General features: G+C 36.3%; 1 protein-coding gene and 1 long non-coding RNA gene across 6 annotated transcripts in view; one reads left to right on the top strand and one right to left on the bottom strand.

Moving 5' to 3' along the window:
• Positions 1–1,640: 1,640 nt before the first annotated feature.
• Positions 1,641–19,759, bottom strand: part of LOC148733970 (uncharacterized) — a 26,952-nt gene continuing 8,833 nt past the window's right edge. The window contains exons 3-14 of one of the 5 annotated variants that reach the window (XM_088753181.1): positions 17,478–17,532; positions 16,976–17,104; positions 15,991–16,050; positions 5,459–5,540; positions 5,256–5,311; positions 5,012–5,106; positions 4,107–4,224; positions 3,670–3,725; positions 3,140–3,288; positions 2,732–2,795; positions 2,050–2,153; positions 1,641–1,712 (exon numbers count right to left, since the gene is read on the bottom strand). In XM_088753181.1, coding sequence (XP_088609307.1) covers positions 5,527–5,540; positions 15,991–16,050; positions 16,976–17,104; positions 17,478–17,532 — 258 coding nt within the window. In that variant the 3' untranslated portion in view covers positions 1,641–1,712; positions 2,050–2,153; positions 2,732–2,795; ... (4 more) ...; positions 5,256–5,311; positions 5,459–5,526. The other 4 variants (XM_088753185.1, XM_088753182.1, XM_088753183.1 and 1 more) reach the window with 4 other exon arrangements.
• LOC148733971 (uncharacterized) lies at positions 5,125–6,831 on the top strand. Its single transcript, XR_015998688.1, has 3 exons — positions 5,125–5,560; positions 6,375–6,422; positions 6,726–6,831. It is a non-coding gene; the product is annotated as an uncharacterized LOC148733971 (long non-coding RNA).

Raw genomic sequence — 19,759 nt, 5'->3', positions numbered from 1 at the left:
CTCTCTTGCTGAGGTGAATAAGCTAAACCTCTTATCTTGATCTTCTTGAGAGCTAGCAACATGTTAATTAACCTATTGACATCCAGTGCGCCCATATGCGCCCATGGGGACCCACACCCTTTCTACGCCTTGTGACATCATCACTTTTAACCCTGGAGCATGAATTTGAGCACCTACTTGAACAGGTTGAAAATATCTTACAGACAATACTTGAACTTGTCAGGTTTCAAAGATTAATTGTTTGTTTATACTCCACAAGATCTAATTAATCAGTGCAATAAAGGCAGAACTGGTAAATTCTAGAGCATAGAAAAATGCACTGTGTGAGGTGACCTGGTTTGGCCAGCAAATACCAACCAGACAAAGAAGCTACATTCCTGATCAACCTGTGCCACAGCCTAACAATCTTAGTTCCATTTGATATATTAAAAAAATCCTACATAATGTACCATCCCATTATTAATTGGAAATCATAAGTTTAATCTATCTTGTTCTCTATAAAAAGTGGGAGTCCAATCCTGTGATCACCTATATCTGAATTTACAACTACGTAACAGTAACCTTAGAAAGATGTTACATTTCATCTTAAGTCACAAGTGTGGGGGAAAGAAAAATTTTTAAGTCCCCATGACAAATCCAACCTCAGACCTTGGGACTCGGTGCTCCGATGCTTTAGCACGGAGCCACAGAGACTCTATGGTGATCAGCAAGGCCCATTACAAAGTTCATATAGTTCATTAGTTTTTTTATCGGATTTATATTTTTTTTCTTTTTAGTTTTCGGGTTGCGCCTCACATGGGATTTTGTTTCTGTTTCGGCAATCTTATTTGGTCCTTTTTTTAAATTTCTTTTACTTCTGTATATTCATAACTTATGAGACCAATAAAGTTGATAAACATATATGACATGTGTCCTGCATACTAGCTGCTATAGGATCAGCAATATTTTTCAATAATGACACTACAAGCACATAGGCAGTGATGAGTTAACATTTGGCAGACTTTCTTTGTCTAAAATATAACACTCAATTCTTCAGAGATGTTTTTGGCAACACATTGTACCGTATTTATGTATGATCCTCGCAGTAAAGAGCACTATTTTAATAAGCAATAGTGAAAATTACACCTGAAAAAATTCAGGCCTGCATGGGATTTGAACCACTGACCTCTGCGATACTAGTGCAGCACTGTACCAATTGAGCTAACAAGCCAACTGGGAACAGGTCACCAAACTAATTCACCATAAACCCGTAAGATGATAAATCAAACTCAATGAATATATGAAACTCATATATTTGAACCGCGGTTGTAGAAACGTATTTATGTACGATCCTCGCAGTAAAGAGCACTATTTAAGCAATAGTGAAATTCCTACCTGAAAAAATTGAGGCCTGTACATTGTACCTTCCTTTTTGTGATCTTCCCCATGTGTAAACATCTCCCGATGAACTAACAACAGCCGTGTGTTGTTGGCCATAGGACAAATGACAGGCTTGAACAGGAACTCCATTGTACTTTTCTATTATGAACAGAACCAGTGATAATGATATCATTACATGGTCTGAATGGAAGATCATCTAAAGTACCATAGAATGTACTTCACTATCAACCACAATTTGAGAGCTTTTATTAATACTTGAAATTACCCTCTTCCTTCCCAGATCATTTTCAGAAGCTTGGTCTCCTCCAGTAATGCACTTAAATGCTGCAACTCTGGACACAGACAACAGAGAAAAGTATCAATTACAATATCCTTTTAATTAGTTATTAAATCTTTTACAGGCATAATTATTCTTATTAACCCTAATTTCAAAGACATCTGCAACATCTTATTTGAAGAAACTGGGCTTGGTTAGATGGCTCCTAACTAATCCAGGATAATTTTTTTGAAAAAATGCCATCTCTCTCAAGGAACTGGAGATGCAAGCTGAAACATGGAAGTAAATTAACCATTTCTGCCGGCAGCTTTCTACTTTTGACATCCCCCAGCCCTCAATATATAAAATTATAAAAAATTTAATAAAGAAGATAAATAACATGGGACACACACCTTGCATCAGCATCCAACTTATCATCTCTGAGATAATTTAAAACCAAAAGACAACATAAAAACAGCTCAATCAGATCATGCAGGGAAGGTTGCTTATGATCCTCCTATATCACCGAAAGTGAACAATTAAAAAATAATAAATAATAAATAATAAATTAGCAATGGACATTCTACTGGGTGGCTCTTCTTGTCCACTGTTCCAATCGAATTGGAATTTGGAATGTTGGTTTTTGCGGAGGGAGGTAAACAGGAGGACCCAGAGGAAACCCCCAGAGCAAGGACGAGAACCAACAGCAAACTCAACCCATATGTGACGCCAAGTCTGGGAATCAAACCCAGGCCACAGTGGTGGGGGGCAAGTGCTCTCACCACTGTGCCATCCCTGCTCCCCTAGGAACAATTCAACATTTATTTTAAAAAGTTTGCAGGAAGTAAGATAAATGGATCTTTTGAATCTTCCTTATCTTGTTCCAGTTTAGTTTATAGTGTTCATAACAACAGTTTATCGTGCCCCCCTGCCAACTCTCATTCACTTCCACTAAAACTTCCATTATAATCACTGAAAAAAAGTTTCATCCTTTGGACATTTCAATGATTCTCTGTTGGATGTGTGTGGATAAGTTGATTACAATAAATGAAATAATATATTGTCGAAGAAAAAAAAAACATAACTCATGCAGACCTGTCTGAAACTGGCAGTACTTTCAAGAGAAATCACTGAGCTGATTGAGCTTCCAGATACAGTCCTAAAATTAAATGAAAGTGAAACATCCTTATGAATGTAAACCCTTATCAAATTACCACAATAACCACCATCACCATCACAATCTTAAACCATTCATACCTGTATTTCACAACTGCTAACATATGATAGTAGTATGCATTACAACTGATTCATGGTATATATAGTGTAAATCATAATCTGCTCAGTAGTCATATTTATCATTAATCCTATCTGAAAGTTCCTTGAAAACACCTTCAAAGCTTTTTATTTATTGGCTTTAGTTGTTATTCCCTCTTGACACTGACAGTTAATACAGTTTAAATTTCTGATTAAGCTTGGTCATTACAAATAATGACAAATTCTTACCTCTGCCTTGGAGGTCTCACTTAACTTGCCAAGGATCTAAATGAAGGACGAGATGGGTCCAGAACTCGAGCAATGTGTACCAAGCTTTCTTCATTCAATGAAGTCAGATGACAAAGAGGGAACTTCAAATGACTTAAAATAATTTCAGGCTGCAAATCAAAGGAAGGCACAAAAAATTGCTTTAACTCCCATAAGTGATGAGACAGAACTTAATTCTCCTTACAACATCAATATTATATCAAGCAGATGAGTAACAAGAATAACGAAACATATCAAGGAGGGGATTATTAGTTGATCTAATACCAAATTCTTTAAAGTTACACTATAGGAAAAGAATAGCAAACAGTATGGAGAATTTATTTACTAATACATTCTTGGGAGGGAAAGGGTTACTGAAGAACCAATAAAAATGCAAGCATTCAGTTGAAACTTTCCTCTTATCTTCAAGACATAGCTGAACCTCAAAACAAAAAGTACATGGAGCAAATTTAGGCAGATTATACCTATGAAATAATTTTCACTCACAGTACCTAAGACAACAGAAATGATTCTGCATCCTTAGGATCCATACACTGTATAAAAGCACCTGTTATCCGCATACAAGGTAAGTATGAATTAAAAATCATTACAAAATAAAAACGAACCCACTTCAACTGCCACCTTGTTTTCTTTATTTCTTATTTGCTGAGCTGGCACCTGCTACTTTAAGGATGAACCTTGTACATATTACATTGTCAGTGATGATGGTATGAAAAATAAGAGTCAAACGCTTTTACAATTATAAAATAAACAAATCTTTATCAAAAAATTCATGCATCTTACCAAAAAATTTGACCTCTTTCAATTCTAAAAAGAGAATTCTGAACAGGTCAACTCAACAGAACACTGTGCAAAATCATCTCGTGAATGCCCCTTCATTGAACTATTCAATAAAGTGCTGCAATCATGTCTTTCTTGCCATTCGCACCTCTGCTGATAATATCAGTGAAACCTCTAGATGCCAACTTGCCCTGAAGTTCACAAGAAAGATGAAACTTTCCCTTCTGTGCAAGCATGTCCAGAGTTTCAGCCATGAGACCTCTTGCCTGTGAAGGAAATTCAACTGATTGAGATTCAATTCATGCAGCCTTTCCACTAAGATTATCTTGTATTCTGCAACATCACGCAATACAGCCAAAACCACTAGTAAACTGTAAATCATCAAAACTCAGGGTTACTGAGTTACTTTCCACGATCTCATTCAGAAGGCTTCACAAGTCTCAAGTGTCTCCATAGGCTTTGAAGTAAGTGAAATGTTCTCCAGAAGTAGCTCCACTTTTGCAGGCTTCTGGTGTTTGAAGCACAGTCTATTTTAATCCAACAAAGCAGTGAAACACCATAGTCTTGTTCAAAAATAAATGTTTACCTTTGCCTGCACCTAGTGTTTTTTATAGCTGGTCTTTAAAAAAAAAAACCTCCAGAGAATGCTACAAGTTAGTATCTGCCCAGTCAGATCCTGTACATAAAAACCATTTGCAAGTGTGCAGTCCAGATTAGCTCACCAAAAAAAAAAAACCTCCAGAGAATGCTACAATTTAGTATCTGCCCAGTCAGATACTGCACATAAAAACCATTTGCAAGTGTGCAGTCTAGATTAGCTCACCGAAAAAAAAGAACCTCCAGAGAATGCTACAATTTAGTATCTGCCCAGTCAGATACTGCACATAAAAACCATTTGCAAGTGTGCAGTCCAGATTAGCTCACCAAAAAAAAAACCTCCAGAGAATGCTACAATTTAGTATCTGCCCAGTCAGATACTGCACATAAAAACCATTTGCAAGTGTGCAGTCCAGATTAGCTCACCAATCCCCTTCCCCTTCCCGCCTCACTAACCTTGGCTACATCAAACATGAAGTTCTTGAGACCACATGCTGACAGCTGATCTAAGGCCGTGAGCTCATCATAGTCTAATTTCATTCAGGAATTGGCTGATGGAGACATAAAGATGTCAAAAAATAAAGTACAGTGATCAATGGATGAACTTGTGCTGTTTAATTAACTTATAACTTACAGACATTAATTATAATAAGGAAAGTATTAAAAAAAACCCAATTCATTTCATTACTGAGGCCCATACCTGAATGCTTCAGAGAGTGTATGTTGCTGAACTGTATTTCCACTATTATACAAAACCTGAAAATAAAATTAAAGTGATGTTACATTTTGAAGTCTGTTGTTTCAGTAAAAATAAATGAGGCTAACCAGAGGTAATTAACACTAATAACATAGGGTAAAACACCTTAATAAGGATTTTCTAAAAATGTATTGCTTGACAAGAACCTGTTGTATACAGCAGAAGAGCGCAAGATTGGATAGCCATTTTATTCTCTGCAATGTGATCACTGTGCTTACTGCAGAGTGCCTTGAAAAAGCAAAGAGAAGGTATGTTTACATTTTGTATTAATTCTGATATTTCATCAAACATTTTACATCTAACATTTTTATTAGTGTCACCTTGAATGGAAAAGAAAAGAAACCTCTTTTTGTAAAAAACACAAACTCACTTCTACCCTTCAAGTGTTACCTTATTATAGGAAATTAATGCTGCATGGATTTAAAGCAATTTAAGCATTGAATTTCTTTCCAGTTCTCATAATAAACAAGTCATCCTTGATTATTTAAGCTAAAACCTTTTACCATGTACTAAATACTTAAGCGACCAAGGTTGTTAGGTCAAGATAGCTGGATAATTTTGCCTTTTTCTTTTCTGCATTTTTATGGATCTCTCCTCCTGTGCTACAAGCAATTGATAGGCTATCTTTCCTAGCTCTCAAAATAAACAAGTCATTTTTTATTCTTATTTTAGCCACCAAATCCTTTTACAACTGATGAAAAATTTTTTCATTAGCATGCTTGCTTGGTGAAGATAGCTAACTATTTGCCTGTTTTTTGTTTTTTTTTTTTTGTCTTTTTATGCATCTAAGCTTTGTCTTGGTCAATAAAAACACACACCAAAAAAACTATCGATTAAGTTAAAGTAGCAATGAAGGAAAAACATCCTATAAAAAGCAAGTTGTTATGACGACCAGCTGTCAGATGGATTAGATAGCTTCATACAAACCACAGTGACAATGATGAATAAAGCACCCAGAGCATTAGTTGTTACTATGTACAGTCTCATTTGTTATCAAGAGCAAGATAATTTTAAAAAAGCTGAAATATTTCTTTAGATCTTTCTTGTTATTTTTCTCTTCAGTTTCACCGACAAGTTCAATTCTTATTGATGTAGCACAGTTGAATTCAGGTGAGATCAGATGTTGTTATTTTCATGAATGATAAGGGTTGTAGTGAGAATATGTAAACATAGTTGTCATGTTACCCTATCTTTGTTGAGTTATTTTTGACAAATATTTTATAAAAGCAATAGAGGACTTTATCAACTTTACAAAACCTTATCTGAACACTTAGGGATTACAAGAATTCTTCATAATTATATGCAAATCTGTAACTGTGTCTCTCAACTCCCCACTGAGTGTTCACTGTTCACGGTGATCATTCCAGACGTCAAAAGGTTAGCCTATTTCTAACGATTTTGAAATTCTGTCAGGTGTGTATCCAGCACTACCTCCAGTCACTGAGGTGGATTTAAGCCTGCTGCTTGATCAGGTCAGTGACTAACTGATAAAAACTATTGTGCTGTGTATTGAAAAAAATCATAAAGAGATCCTTGGAATCATTGGGGCTGCACCTCTTTAGCATTGAAAGCACAATGTCTCTCTACCTGTAGAAGATCAGCGGAGCTATTAGTTATAGCTTTAGAGATTAAGAGACCTTGGATGTTGCAACACAAATTTACAAGTCAACATACAATCTGCATCTTTATGATTTTCTTCAATACTACGAGGATCGTGCATCATACTGCATGTTGTTTATGTTTCTGTTTATCAAGTGTACCTTGATTTTGTTTCAGTGAGTCCCTTTTTCCCTCTCAGCTATAGAATTCTTTATTTTGTAACACAGGCTGAATGGGAGCTGACATTACACTATATTGTCGCTTTTTCATCTGTGATAAAGGATTCTGTCACTGGACTGACAATGTTTATTAAAATCAATTAAAGTCCAATTTCAATTTCTAATCTATTAGGTCTTGACAGTATGTATTAGGTTTTTTAGATTCTTAATCTTAGAGGCACCTATGTATTTTGAACAAGCTCTACGAGCTCCTTGACGCTATGTGGGTAAATAAAGTATTGATTGATTGATTGAGTCACAAAATGTCACTATTCAGTCAAATAAGGTCAGTACATTGTGTGTTTCAGTAAATGAGGTGTTCATACTGTACTTGTTAATTTTGAAATCTTTAGTCTAGAATAAAACGTTTAGTACATGCAATAAAAGGAGGTCTACAGTGTAATACCCACATTTATTTATATCACTATCTGTTGAAAATCTAAGCCATAGGAAGGCCATGATTGCAGTTTCTGTGGAACAACCGATGATTATTGGAGAAGCTGTTTTTTAAAGGTCTTTTTTTAATACGTCTTTTCAGAAACATGAATACGTTGTTTGGTGGGTAGCAAGAAGATTGTACCTCTTTATTTCCTACGTTAATCACCTTGCCAGGACTGATTAAAACAACATGTTTAGACATCCTCAACTTATAAAAATAGGTATCTCTTTTATACGCTGAGTACTTGAACCAACAGGGGTTATTCCTTAAGACTGGTCGCCAAGATAACTGTTTTATTTTTGCTGCTTTGCTCTTCAATCTTTTTCAGATCTGCTGTTCCCTTTTGAATTTAAGCCTCAAGTTCATTTCATATTACTGCCGAGTGCATGTTTTTGGAGTAAGTAATTTTGAGCTAAAAAGGGCTATTCCACATGAGACATCAAAATTTGACAGATTTTTAAATTCAAAATATGAGAGCCAAACTTACTTTTCATGAAAGCTTATACATAGTTCTATAAGAATCCAAATCTAGATTGGCAGTAGTGGCCACGTCCAGGGTGTGTGACGCAATTGTTTTTGAGGGTTTTTATTAACAGAATAAGCCATTTTACATACCAATATCTAAATGGCTCTATCTCAAAGAAATTGATTGCTATAAATCAGTTTTTGAGATCTTAACTACTCACTAGGATGGGCCTTTCAACGCCAAAAGAAAATAATTCTCAATCATTTAATGCCTCAGACAAACAAAGACATAAGTGTTGCAGACGTGTATAGTGGCCGAGAACTGCCATTAAACATATTCAAATTTATAGGAATTATTTTTGTTATTTTTTTTTAAATTTCGATTTATTTCTTATTTTTCTTTTTAAAATAAAAGCAAGTGAAAGTAAATGAAATGTAAAATAGAAATAAAATGAAACCAAAGATAAATGAAATCAAATCAAAATTAAATACTACCTGGCCAAGCGCTGCCACTAGTTTCATTTTTTTTTTTTTTATTGATTGTTGGAATAAGCTACCATCATCTGTCGTAGATCATGAATATGTAAATAGCTTAAAAAAAGCATTGAAAAAAGTCTATTTTAAATGATTTATAATACCTATAGAGCATAATTTTAAAATTCTTACGCAGGCATGTATTGTTAACCCTGCCATATCAATTACATTTCATTGACTCATTGACTAAGAATAGCGTCTACTGTGTTATACCTCATTTTTCAAAGCTTCCCGACAAATGTAAATGATGTGGACGGGTATTCTGAAGTTGTTCCGATTCCTCGTTGGAAACAGCCATAGATCTTCAAAATTCATGCGACCTGAACAAAGCAACCGCGTCCGCGCTCTTGAAATTTGCTCGGTTTAAACGCAGGAACTAACTGGATCGATCGAAGTTTGACTCGTGCACAAACAATGTTATAATATGAGTCAGCAGTTGACTTACCCAGTATTCCTGCAAAGGGAGATGAACTGCAACCAGAAGTGCGGTCCGAAGCGTTGGTCCTCGAAGGCGGCAAAGTGAACAGAGAGGTATTTGGCCTGCGCATGCGCGAGTGGCATTAGCTTAACGCCATTTGTTGAGTTTGCGACGCGTTTCTGCGAGGTTTCAACTGGACAATCGACACCTTTTTGTAATATTTTTTGAAGATGAATGAAGGAGTATGACAAGTTCACCAACATTTCTAACTATGTGGATATTCATGGTGTTTAATGGCTCTTCGGTTGAGGATATTTTAATGATGAAAGTGCGAACAAAACGCGAAAAAATCCCCAAAACTTGAAGTTTGAGATGGCTTACTTTGGTTTGCGAAACGAAACGAAACGAAAAGGAAAATCTATAGTTTGCGAAATGAAAAATCTGTAGTTTGCGAAATGAAAAGTCTGTAGTTTGCGAAATGTAAAATCTGTAGTTTGCGAAATGGAAAATCTGTGGTTTGCGAAATGAAATTTCCCTGTCAAAATTAAATTCTGGCGGAAGACTATCCTGGCGATCACCTTTGCATACATTTGCTAGGTAGGAGACCCTTGCGTTACATTTTCTAACAGGTCAGGGGAGTCTAACTTTTGGTTGAGCCATCATGGGTCGAGGGTCTTATGTCGAAGTCGAGGGTATTTAGTCGAGCGTCCCTTTTTTGTTTTTCTTTTTCGCAGCCTAGGCGAGGAATTTCATTTCGCAAACTACAGATTTTCCATTTCACAAAGTACAGACTTTCCATTTCGCATACTACAGATTTTTCATTTCGCAAACTACAGTTATTCCATTTCGTTTCGCAAACTACAGTAAGCCCTGCATATTTTTCAGTTACTTTTTAGTGAGGATAATTTTGCAAAGTACATCACAGCCTTGTACTATTTCAATAAATCAATGTAATTCAAAAAATGTTATACATTCAAGAAAAACAGTTACTATCAGTAGTGCATATACATTTGCGAATATGCATGTAACATTCTTTTGTCCATTTGCGGTTTGATACTTATTTATAAATTCACAGCCGTAGCGTATTACTAGCTGTAATTACAATAAAGCTGTAATTCCAAACATCAAACTATCTGCCTGGACTCTACAGAATCAACACTGAGAACCCTCAAACTTTTTAAGATATTGAACGTGCCTGGATAGCCCAAGTAGATTACCGTATTTGTTCGCCTATAAGCCGAGCGATTTTTCCAACAAATCAAACTGAGAACAGGTAAATTCTCGCCAAGGAAGGGGGTTCGGCTCATAGCCGTGTATTTTCACCAAAAAATATTTAAGGGTGCTTAACAAGATTCGAAATTCAATGTTTATTCGACTGTAAGCCGAGCGATTATCAACAAACACAAATTTCCGAGCTCACGAAGGGTAGGTACATGTAAATCATTGTTGGTTCTGCTCGACGGAAGCTCGAATCGCATAGGAGTTTCATCCATATTGAACAGCCTGGAGAGCGAATGGCCATACCGCTGCCAAAGTGCGATCACGAACTGATGGAACTGGATGATCTTTTCTTCCAGATCTTGTGGGAGTCGCTGGGCCAGGGTTGTCCTAGTGCGAAGGCTGATGGAATGGCGCTTTTTCCATCTCTGGTAGCAACCCAGTGAGGCTTTGAAGTCTGGATCACTGCTCAACTCCTTTGCCTTTAGCCGTAGAATTAATCCGCTTACAGCAATTCCTGTATAAGATAACAGAGATCAATTGTTTGACTTGTTTTGACGACATGAAAAACTGGCCAATCAGAAGCGGTCATTCCCACGGTTTGTGTAAACATTGCAACACGATCTGACAGATATCAGTTGATCGAAGCTTTTCATTGTTTTAAAGAAGCGAAAGACCTACCTTGACTCCCCTGCTCTGAAAACCAGTCCAGTAGTGTTTGATCCAATTCAGGATACTTTGGCGAAAGGCAGCCCATCGTCTTTCGCTTTGCTGACATTTTAAGCTCACCATAAAACAGGTTCGCTTAATCTTTTCGCCAGCGACGCACCATCGATTCACTGATTCCGTAATCTCTAGCGATGTCGGAGTTGTTCTCGACGGCCTCTGCTTCAGCAACGACTTTTAGTTTGAACGCTAAGTTGTATGAAGAACGACGAACTTTCGGCATGATGATCGATTACGATAACTTTGAAAGAGAGCGATTGTTTGAGACAGGATTCTGAACTCAGGTGAATGTTTTGTTATGTCACGCATGGTTCTATTTATTTACACATTAAATTCAACTTATCTGTGATTTGTTGTTACTTTCAATTAAACGACCAATAACAACTGAGTAAATAACCTACTTTTTGGTTACATGTTTCCCGAGGGGGAAGCTCCTTTTGTTTTCGGTTTATGTTAATTCATCTCAGTTAACGACACGCGTGGAGTACTTTGCAATTATTAGGTCTCGGCTTATAGCCGAATGTTTTTTGTTTATTTTTTATTTCAATGCAAAGCTGCTGACATGAAGAAGTTTAGGGTCTCGGCTTATAGCCGAGATCGGCTAATAGGCGAATAAATACGGTAGATACCGATAAGTGACCCTTCTGTCTAAAATGGTTCAAGAAGCTAGGACAACGTTCTTTTTGACCTGCGGGTAGTCCCTTTCTACCCAAGTGGCCTAATGACCCAGTTTCTGTAGTTGAACAAACAAAATCGAGTCCCAGACGATAGTTTTCCAAAGATTTAAAAATCGGTGTTAAACAATCTCCTAACGCAGGGTATACAGGTTATCACTTTCAATCATTTTCCAATTATTTGAAAATGGAGTACTTAAAACAGGCCCTTTTTGCACATTTTATTCCACATTATCCAAGAAGTTACAAACTGGACCTGTCAACCCGTCGTGCTGCTTAACCGACTAGCGACAAAGGGTGAAAAATACTACCGACTAAGTGACTGAATATTAACCGACAAGTGGACCCTCCTCCCCCCCATTCAGACTCTCTGTTGAGATAAGCGCTGAAAACTAGCAAAGTCATAATTTTGTCATATCTGAAAATTCGGGGCTATTAAGCAATGTCAGTTATGTGGGGTGTATCGCTAGTGACCAGAAACGCGAGAGATAAACCCCGTTCTCTGTTGTTATTTCAAATCTATACAAACTGTAAGTAACAGAAGTCTCCACGTGAAAATTAAGCATTGCAAACTCATTACCCGGTGTGATAGGGCGAGGTGCCGCGAAATCGACCCCGTTTTATGTTGTTATTTTGTAAATATCTGAAAATTGGGGTCATTAAGCAGTGTATTAGTGCAGGGTGTATGTGTAATCACTAGCAACTCCCGAAATCGACCCCGTTTTTTGTTGTTATTTTCTAGATATCTGAAAATTGAGGTCATTAACCGGTGTTTTAGTGCGAGGTGTATGGGTAATCATCGGAAACTCCCGAATCGACCCTGTTTTCTGTTGTTATTTTCTACCGAAATATCTGAAAATTGGGCCTGGAGCATTAAAGCAGAGTGTATAGGTTATCACACAGGAAACTCGCAAAATCGACCCCGTTTTTTGTCGCTATTTTCTAGATATCTGAAAATTGGGGTCACCAAACCAGTTTGTTAGTGCGGGGTGTATGGGTAATCACTGGCAACTCCCGAAATCGACCCCGTTTTTTGTTGTTAGTTTCTAGATATCTGAAGTTGGGGTACTTAACCGGTGTGTTAGTGCGGAGTGTATGGATAATGACTGGAAACTCCTGAAATCAACCCCGTTTTTTGTTGCTATTTTCTTGATATCTGAAAATGGAGGTCATTAACCGGTGTTTTAGTGCGAGGTGTATGAGTAATCACTGGAAACTCCCGAAATCGACCCTGTTTTATGTTGTTATTTTCAACTGAAATATCTGAAAATTCGGTCCGGAGCATTAAATCGGAGTGTATAGCTTATCACTCAGGAAACTCGCGAAATCGACCCCGTTTTTTGTTGCTATTTTCTATATATCTGAATATTGGGTCACTAAGCCAGAGTGTTGGTGCGGGGTGTATGGGTAATCACTGGCAACTCCCAAAATCGACCCCATTTTTTGTTGCTATTTTCTACATATCTGAAAATTGGGTCACTAAGCCAGAGTGTTGGTGGGGGGTGTATGGGTAATCACTGGCAACTCCCAAAATCGACCCCATTTTTTGTTCCTAGTATCTAGATATCTGAAGTTGGGGTCCTTAACCGGTGTGTTAGTGCGGAGTGTATGGATAATGACTGGAAACTTCTGAACTCCACCCTGTTTTGCGTTATTTTCTAGATGTCTGAAAATTGGGGTCATTCACCGGTGTTTTGGTGGGGGGTATAGGTAATCACTGGAAACTTCGCGAGAACGACCCCGTTTTCAGCTATTTTCTAATTTTCGGAAAATTGGGGTCATTAACCGGCCTGTTAGTGTGGGGTGTAAAGGTAATCACTGGAACCTCGCGAAATCAACCTCATTTTTCTGTTTATATTTTCTAAATATATGAAATTTGGGAGTAGCCGGTGGCCCACTCAACCCTGTTTTATTAGTCATTTTCTTGGCTCTTCACCCACCCTATATCTAAAGTTATGTCCTGTGTTTGCAACGACGACTCAGTATCAGACTGGCGTATTTATGACATAATACATTGCAGTTATTAACTATACACGTTGGATGATGGCTGTTGCCATACGATTTCTGAGCGTGGTATCCAAAATTTCACAGCTGAATTTTAAAAGGAGGTCCCATTCAGACCTGCCAAGTGTTCCATCTTTGAAAACAAGCGACAAGCTCAAAATCGGGGCAACGTAAAATACCTCATCAAAAAAGTCATGAACAACTGTATGATTGGCAGGTATCACACAATCTTTACAATCTATCCAAAAAAGAAAAAAATATTTAATGCTACTATAAATAATCTCCCTAGCAAGTGTAGTTAGCTTCGTAACTGTAAAATCAGAGTTGATTGTTCAGCTCAAACTAAGGTCAAAGCTATTAGTGTCCATCAGTGATTTGCCTTTCTCTTTTCTCCGAATGCACGACTGCTCGCACATTGAATATAATTAATTCCATACAGTACAATTCAACTTTTTTTAAAAAAGGCAGATATTAACTATCAGTAAAGAAATAATAAGAAGAAACCAAGGAAATTTTCCCTCAAAGGTGATTTGTATTAATTAACCGACAATATTTTATAGTTGTGAAATAATTTGCAACGAATCACCAAATTCAAAGCGACTTTACTATGGGTACATTTCATAAGAATAGAAACCATATAAGTTGGGTCCTGGTGAAGTACACTTAATATACTGAGATGAAACTTGTTCAGTGGAGAGCATTAAAGATAAATGATGTGTTGTTTTAATCCTATACGTGACACGTCCGCAGTAACAATTTAATTTAATTTTTTAATATACTCAATTTCAATTATACAGGTCTTAACATAATATACAAATTAAAGATAAATTAATGATTATTAAAAAAAATAAAAAATTTACAAGATCTAAATAATTAGGTCAGTTTATACAGAATTCAAAGATTCCTCATAAGAATAAACTGCCTCAATGAAGGGAAAAAAATTTTTACGTACAATATAGTAGCTCAAATAGCATAATTAACATGACAATAATTATTAATTAATTATAAAAATCTATCCTTATTTCCAGTAAATTTGTTTTGATAAAATTCATTAATACTGTTCTTAAATGATGAGAAAGATTCAATCATTCTAATGTGTAGTGGAAGAGAATTCCACAGGTCTACAATATGATTAAAAAAAGAAAACTTAAAAACATCAGTTCCAAAAAGGCCTTTCCCCAGTGTAACCTCACTATTTCTGATGTTATATTTAGACGTCTTAAAATTTACACATGACAAAACATTAAAATCAATGTAACCTTTAAGGCATTTAAAGGAAAAGCAAATAACAGCAAAGGAAAAAGCAATTCCTCGAAAATGAACTATAGAGTTAACATTCAAAAGTATGCTTAAAGGGTTACATGACTTTCATTAACAAAAATACTTTCTGGCTCCAGCATAATACTGTTGGTCTTGGCATTTCAATCAAGAGTGTATTCTCTTAGGCTAATTATTATCACTTAGGTTCTAGAATCAATATTGGGTCATTCTCTTCACCTAGATTATACTATTTAACATTTTATTGTAATGTAGCTAAATTGATCGATGATTTCATTTCCATTGATTGGTCTAATGCGGCATGATCTGAATGAACAGTCGCATTTTGGTTATACCTCTATGGAATTAAATTGACCTAACTTTGATACAGCAATCTGGCCTGATTTCGAACCAGATGGAGGGTTTTTAAAGTTAATTTATCAGTGAAATGTTCAGCAAATTAATTTAATTAATTTTAATTAATCAAATTTGTGACTGCAAAAAATACTTTAAATTTACTTACGGTAAATTATTACCCTAAGACTTCCTTCAGAGCTCAACTAAGGCAGATGATGGAACTTTAGACAACTTTCACTCATGACAATTCTGCTCGCTACTTATAAATGTTTGCATATCTAAGTAAAAAATTAGTATTGAATTTTGGTTTTGAGTTGGCGTCAGTAGAAAAACAACAAATTATTCATAACATTCTAGCAAAAGCTATGTCTTCAAGGAAGTAATTACTGTAGCTGTTTTGGTCCTTAATTGAGCCCTTTTTACACAGTACACAATCCTTGTTGACTAAGTGTAACTAAAATAACAGAGCAAATGGCCCCTGGTAAACAAAATGGCTCCCCAGAATCCAAATTTGCACAACACTGAAAGTAAAGAGGGCCATGGGCAGTGCAGATAATGTTCTTTCCCAGTACTTGATCATTATTTAAAACATCACTGTAATTAATTGTTTCTTAACTAAACCAGAAAAATTCTATTTCTGAAATAACTCATACATGCATTAAACTAAAATTTACATTCCTTTAGTACATTCCATTTGTAACTCAAACCACTAGTTACATACAAAACGCAGTTGTTTAATGATAACTTCTGCAGTTTTTTAAATACTTACTGTATTTCTTGTTGAAAAGGTCTTGCACATGAGCAATAGTAAATTGCTGATGATTTGCACCTATAAAACAGAAAGTAAACAAAAGACTTAATATGTAAACAAGATATGAATGGCAGCTACATGTAAGTTTCACATGAGGATTCTATTAAATGGCCCATACACTTCTTTGTGGTTCAACTTACATACATGTACCTTAATTTTGAAAAAGTCACAACACCTACAACATTAATGTTTAAAAACTCTGGAGTACTTGAAAATAAATTATTCTTGGTATCAAAACCAGTCCCTATCAAATAGGATTTTGTACTGTAGTCCCATGAGATGCAACCCCTCACTGAAATTCCTTGTCTCAGACTCTAAGGTAGATGGCAAGATTGTTATATAGGTGACTCAATCAAGACATTATCCTGTTTGCTAAGATCACAGCAGTGTCTGCATCTTGATCTTACTTATTAACATCCTCTTTGATGCAGCTCTTGAAGACATGCTCCCTTCCTTGAAACAAAGTGCCAAATTGTGCCGTTCATTTTTCATAGTTCTTAGCTTCCATTAATGGGCACTTCATGAGGTCCACCAACACCCACAAAAAGGATGTTTTATGTTCCAGTTCTCCCATAAAATGGCAAACCTTAATCAGTGAATGAAATATCTGCAGTGCTCTGTTTGTAAGGGTAACTCATATAGGGTAATTGCTTTATTAAAATCTTAATGAAGGCGAGGGCAATCAAACACTAGAAAATATACACAATGTACACCATAAAACAAGAGAGAGGCAAGACTGGGGAGGAAAAGGGTTGATTAAGAACCTGTCATCTATTATATGGCCACAATCCACAAATAGGATATTGGCTGCAGATGCCATCTTTGGTTTAAAATGCAAAACAGTACACTCGATTCCATATTCTTAACCTCGCTCAAAGTGAATAATTATGGTGTACTTGTCACATAAAATTTCACTGTTTGAAAGCAAATATTGTCTTCTTACCAAAATATTCTCGAAATTTTATGCTCATCCCTTGATTAGTTGCAAGAAATGCTGTTCCAGCCCTAGATGCAAGGTTGTACACTTCACCACTGATATCCAGATATAATGTGGATGTCTGACAACCCAAATCTTCAAGAACCAGGATTTATACATGCAATAAAATAAGGCAATTAAAAAGGTTATATTATCTTCAGTCTTAATTATTAAGATATAGGTCTAACCCGAAAACACTTCTTTTAAATCCCCTAAGGAAATGCTCAATATGAATCATTCATAATTACCGTTAGTATTATTAATGTTTTTTGAAGATAGGCAACTTAACTCTATCAGGGTGAACATACACAGCTGTATTAATAGTACCTCTTCCAAAAGTTTCTTTCTGTGTCTATCAATTAGTTTTCTTTTCTGCTCCTCCGTGAGTTCTGATACTTTGACATTTAATTCTTTATAAACTTTTGCAGAATCCACAAACTTTTTTTTCTCCATGTCACTTCTTTCTCACCACTTTTCAGATGCTTTCTTATTCTTCTGTTGGTAGGTAAGACCTTTACATTCATCTGCAACTCAGTAAAAGAACATATATGATTCATGAAAAATATATGACCAAGTGCACTAATCACATGCAGTGATGTCAGTCAAGACCACCTTACAGCCACATAACACTTACTGATTACTAAATTAAAGATCAGTCATTTCCCAACAATGAGCTATCAACAGATTCATGATTCAAAATAACTATATATTGTATTGTGATCTGCAACAAAGCTTACGTTTGACCACTTGAAAATTGTCAAGGTATCAATGAAAGGCCTGTTTCCTTTCCAAAACTTCATGCAAGCTAGAGCAGTTCTGAAAAGAATGTCTGAGTGAGAAAAAAATTATTTTTATAGGCTACAATAACACAAATCAAAACCATTGTTTCTAATGTTAATAGCTATGATGTCAAGCAGTAACAATACTTAATCATGACATTAAGCATTATACCACATAATGGGTTATAATAATAATAATTTACATTTCTAGAGCGCTAAAATTATAAAATATTCTAAAGCGCTTTACAACATTATTAACTACAAATATTAAAATGATAAACGACAAAATATCAAAACAAACTGTAAGCCAGCTTGAATAGATGTGTCTTAAGCTTTGACTTAAAAATCGTTACACTTGGACTGTTTCGAATTTCAAGCGGCAGTTCGTTCCACAAAAAAGGTCCAGAACGGGCAAAAGCATGATCACCAAAGGTCTTAAAGTTAGTTCTTGGGACCTTACGGAGACCCTGATCGCAGGAACGTAGCTGATGACCCTTGACACTGTGTGGCTGCAGATATTCTTTTATGTATAGTGGGCCTTGGTTGTTTAAAGCTTTATAAATTAAAAGTAACGGAAAGAGTACCATATAACCCCATACATTAATTATGCATTCAATTTCATTAATTATGTATGCACCTCATTGTTTTTAAGACAATGACTTATTCCCATGGGTTTAGCATATATACATTACTAATAAGTACTTACTGCTTCAATAAAAGAGAAATTGATTGAAAGCGGCGTTTTCGTCTCCATTCCTTTCTCACGTTCTTCTCCCTTCTCCCCTTCGTTCCTAAGTTCTCCTCGGTTTTTTTTTTTTTTCTTTCCTTTCCTTTTTACCTTCTTGGCAGTTCTGCTGAGCCTTGAACCATCGCTCCTCAGACAACGCGTTATTATCACACAATTATGAAACCATAGCCTTACCACTATGCTACGCAAACCAGGTAGGAGTTCCTCTCCAAAAGCTACATTTTTTTTTAACCTTTCAGTAAAAAAATTTTCATAACAATATGTGCATTGATATAATGCACCAAAGGTCCCCTTTGCACTAAAGAATGGATTTCTTCTTCTCTACGATTGGCCAAATACCACATAGAAAACAAAATTTATTCATACCTCTTTCTAATAACATCAACGAAAGAAGAAGATAGAAGGAAGAACAACAACAACAACTCGGAGATGGGGAGACTGAATTTTATTCGACTTTCTTGAATATTATCGGATCACGACCGGTGTATACAGTGGTGTAAGGATCACAACCCGCTTGTGACGTGGGTAAAATGTCCTCGAGCTGGGCGCAGCAATGAACTTAGCTGGACGCGACGTGCTTCATCGCGAGACGGGTACGAGTGGCGATGTTCAAAAAAGGGTTGCGATGGAATGGCTTCAATGCGCCGGAATTCACCGGTGCGCACACACAGGATATCGAAAATACATGGTGGGGAATCAAGCGAGGTTTGCCCCAAACATGAACATCCAAAGGACTTTTCGATGGCTACCTACAAGAATATATGTGGCGTCAGCACTACGGAAACGATCCCTTTGGAAACGTTATCGAACATATCGCCCAACTTTGTCAAGTCCAGAAAGACTAGATACAAAGGTTTCTTTGCATCGCTGTATGCACCGGCCTTCACAAACAATTTTCATCACTAGGACACGAAAGGATAATGAAAGAATCAACCAAAACCACAAGAACAGGTAAGACACAAAATTTATTTAAACTTTGCAATGACAAACTTCAAAGCCTGACCGTAGACTTGATGTTATTTTCCGGCCAATTTTACGCTTTCAAAGCGAAACTGAACATTCAGTTATATTTCAAAATTAAAAACCTCTGGAAAATTACTTGAGTTTTCTGTTTTGCAAAGCCAAAACGCACCAAATTTACCCTGTTTCAAAAAAGACTTAGAAAAAAAATCCAAATTTTCAAAACAAAGACTACTAGTCTCTGCGGTGTTCTATTGTTATCGC

Source organism: Stylophora pistillata, chromosome 3 (assembly GCF_964205215.1).
Source record: "Stylophora pistillata chromosome 3, jaStyPist1.2, whole genome shotgun sequence".
In the NCBI taxonomy this organism is placed as follows: Eukaryota; Metazoa; Cnidaria; class Anthozoa; order Scleractinia; family Pocilloporidae; genus Stylophora; species Stylophora pistillata.
Note: the sequence above shows the minus strand (reverse complement) of the source record. Positions and strands in the feature narration are given on the sequence as shown.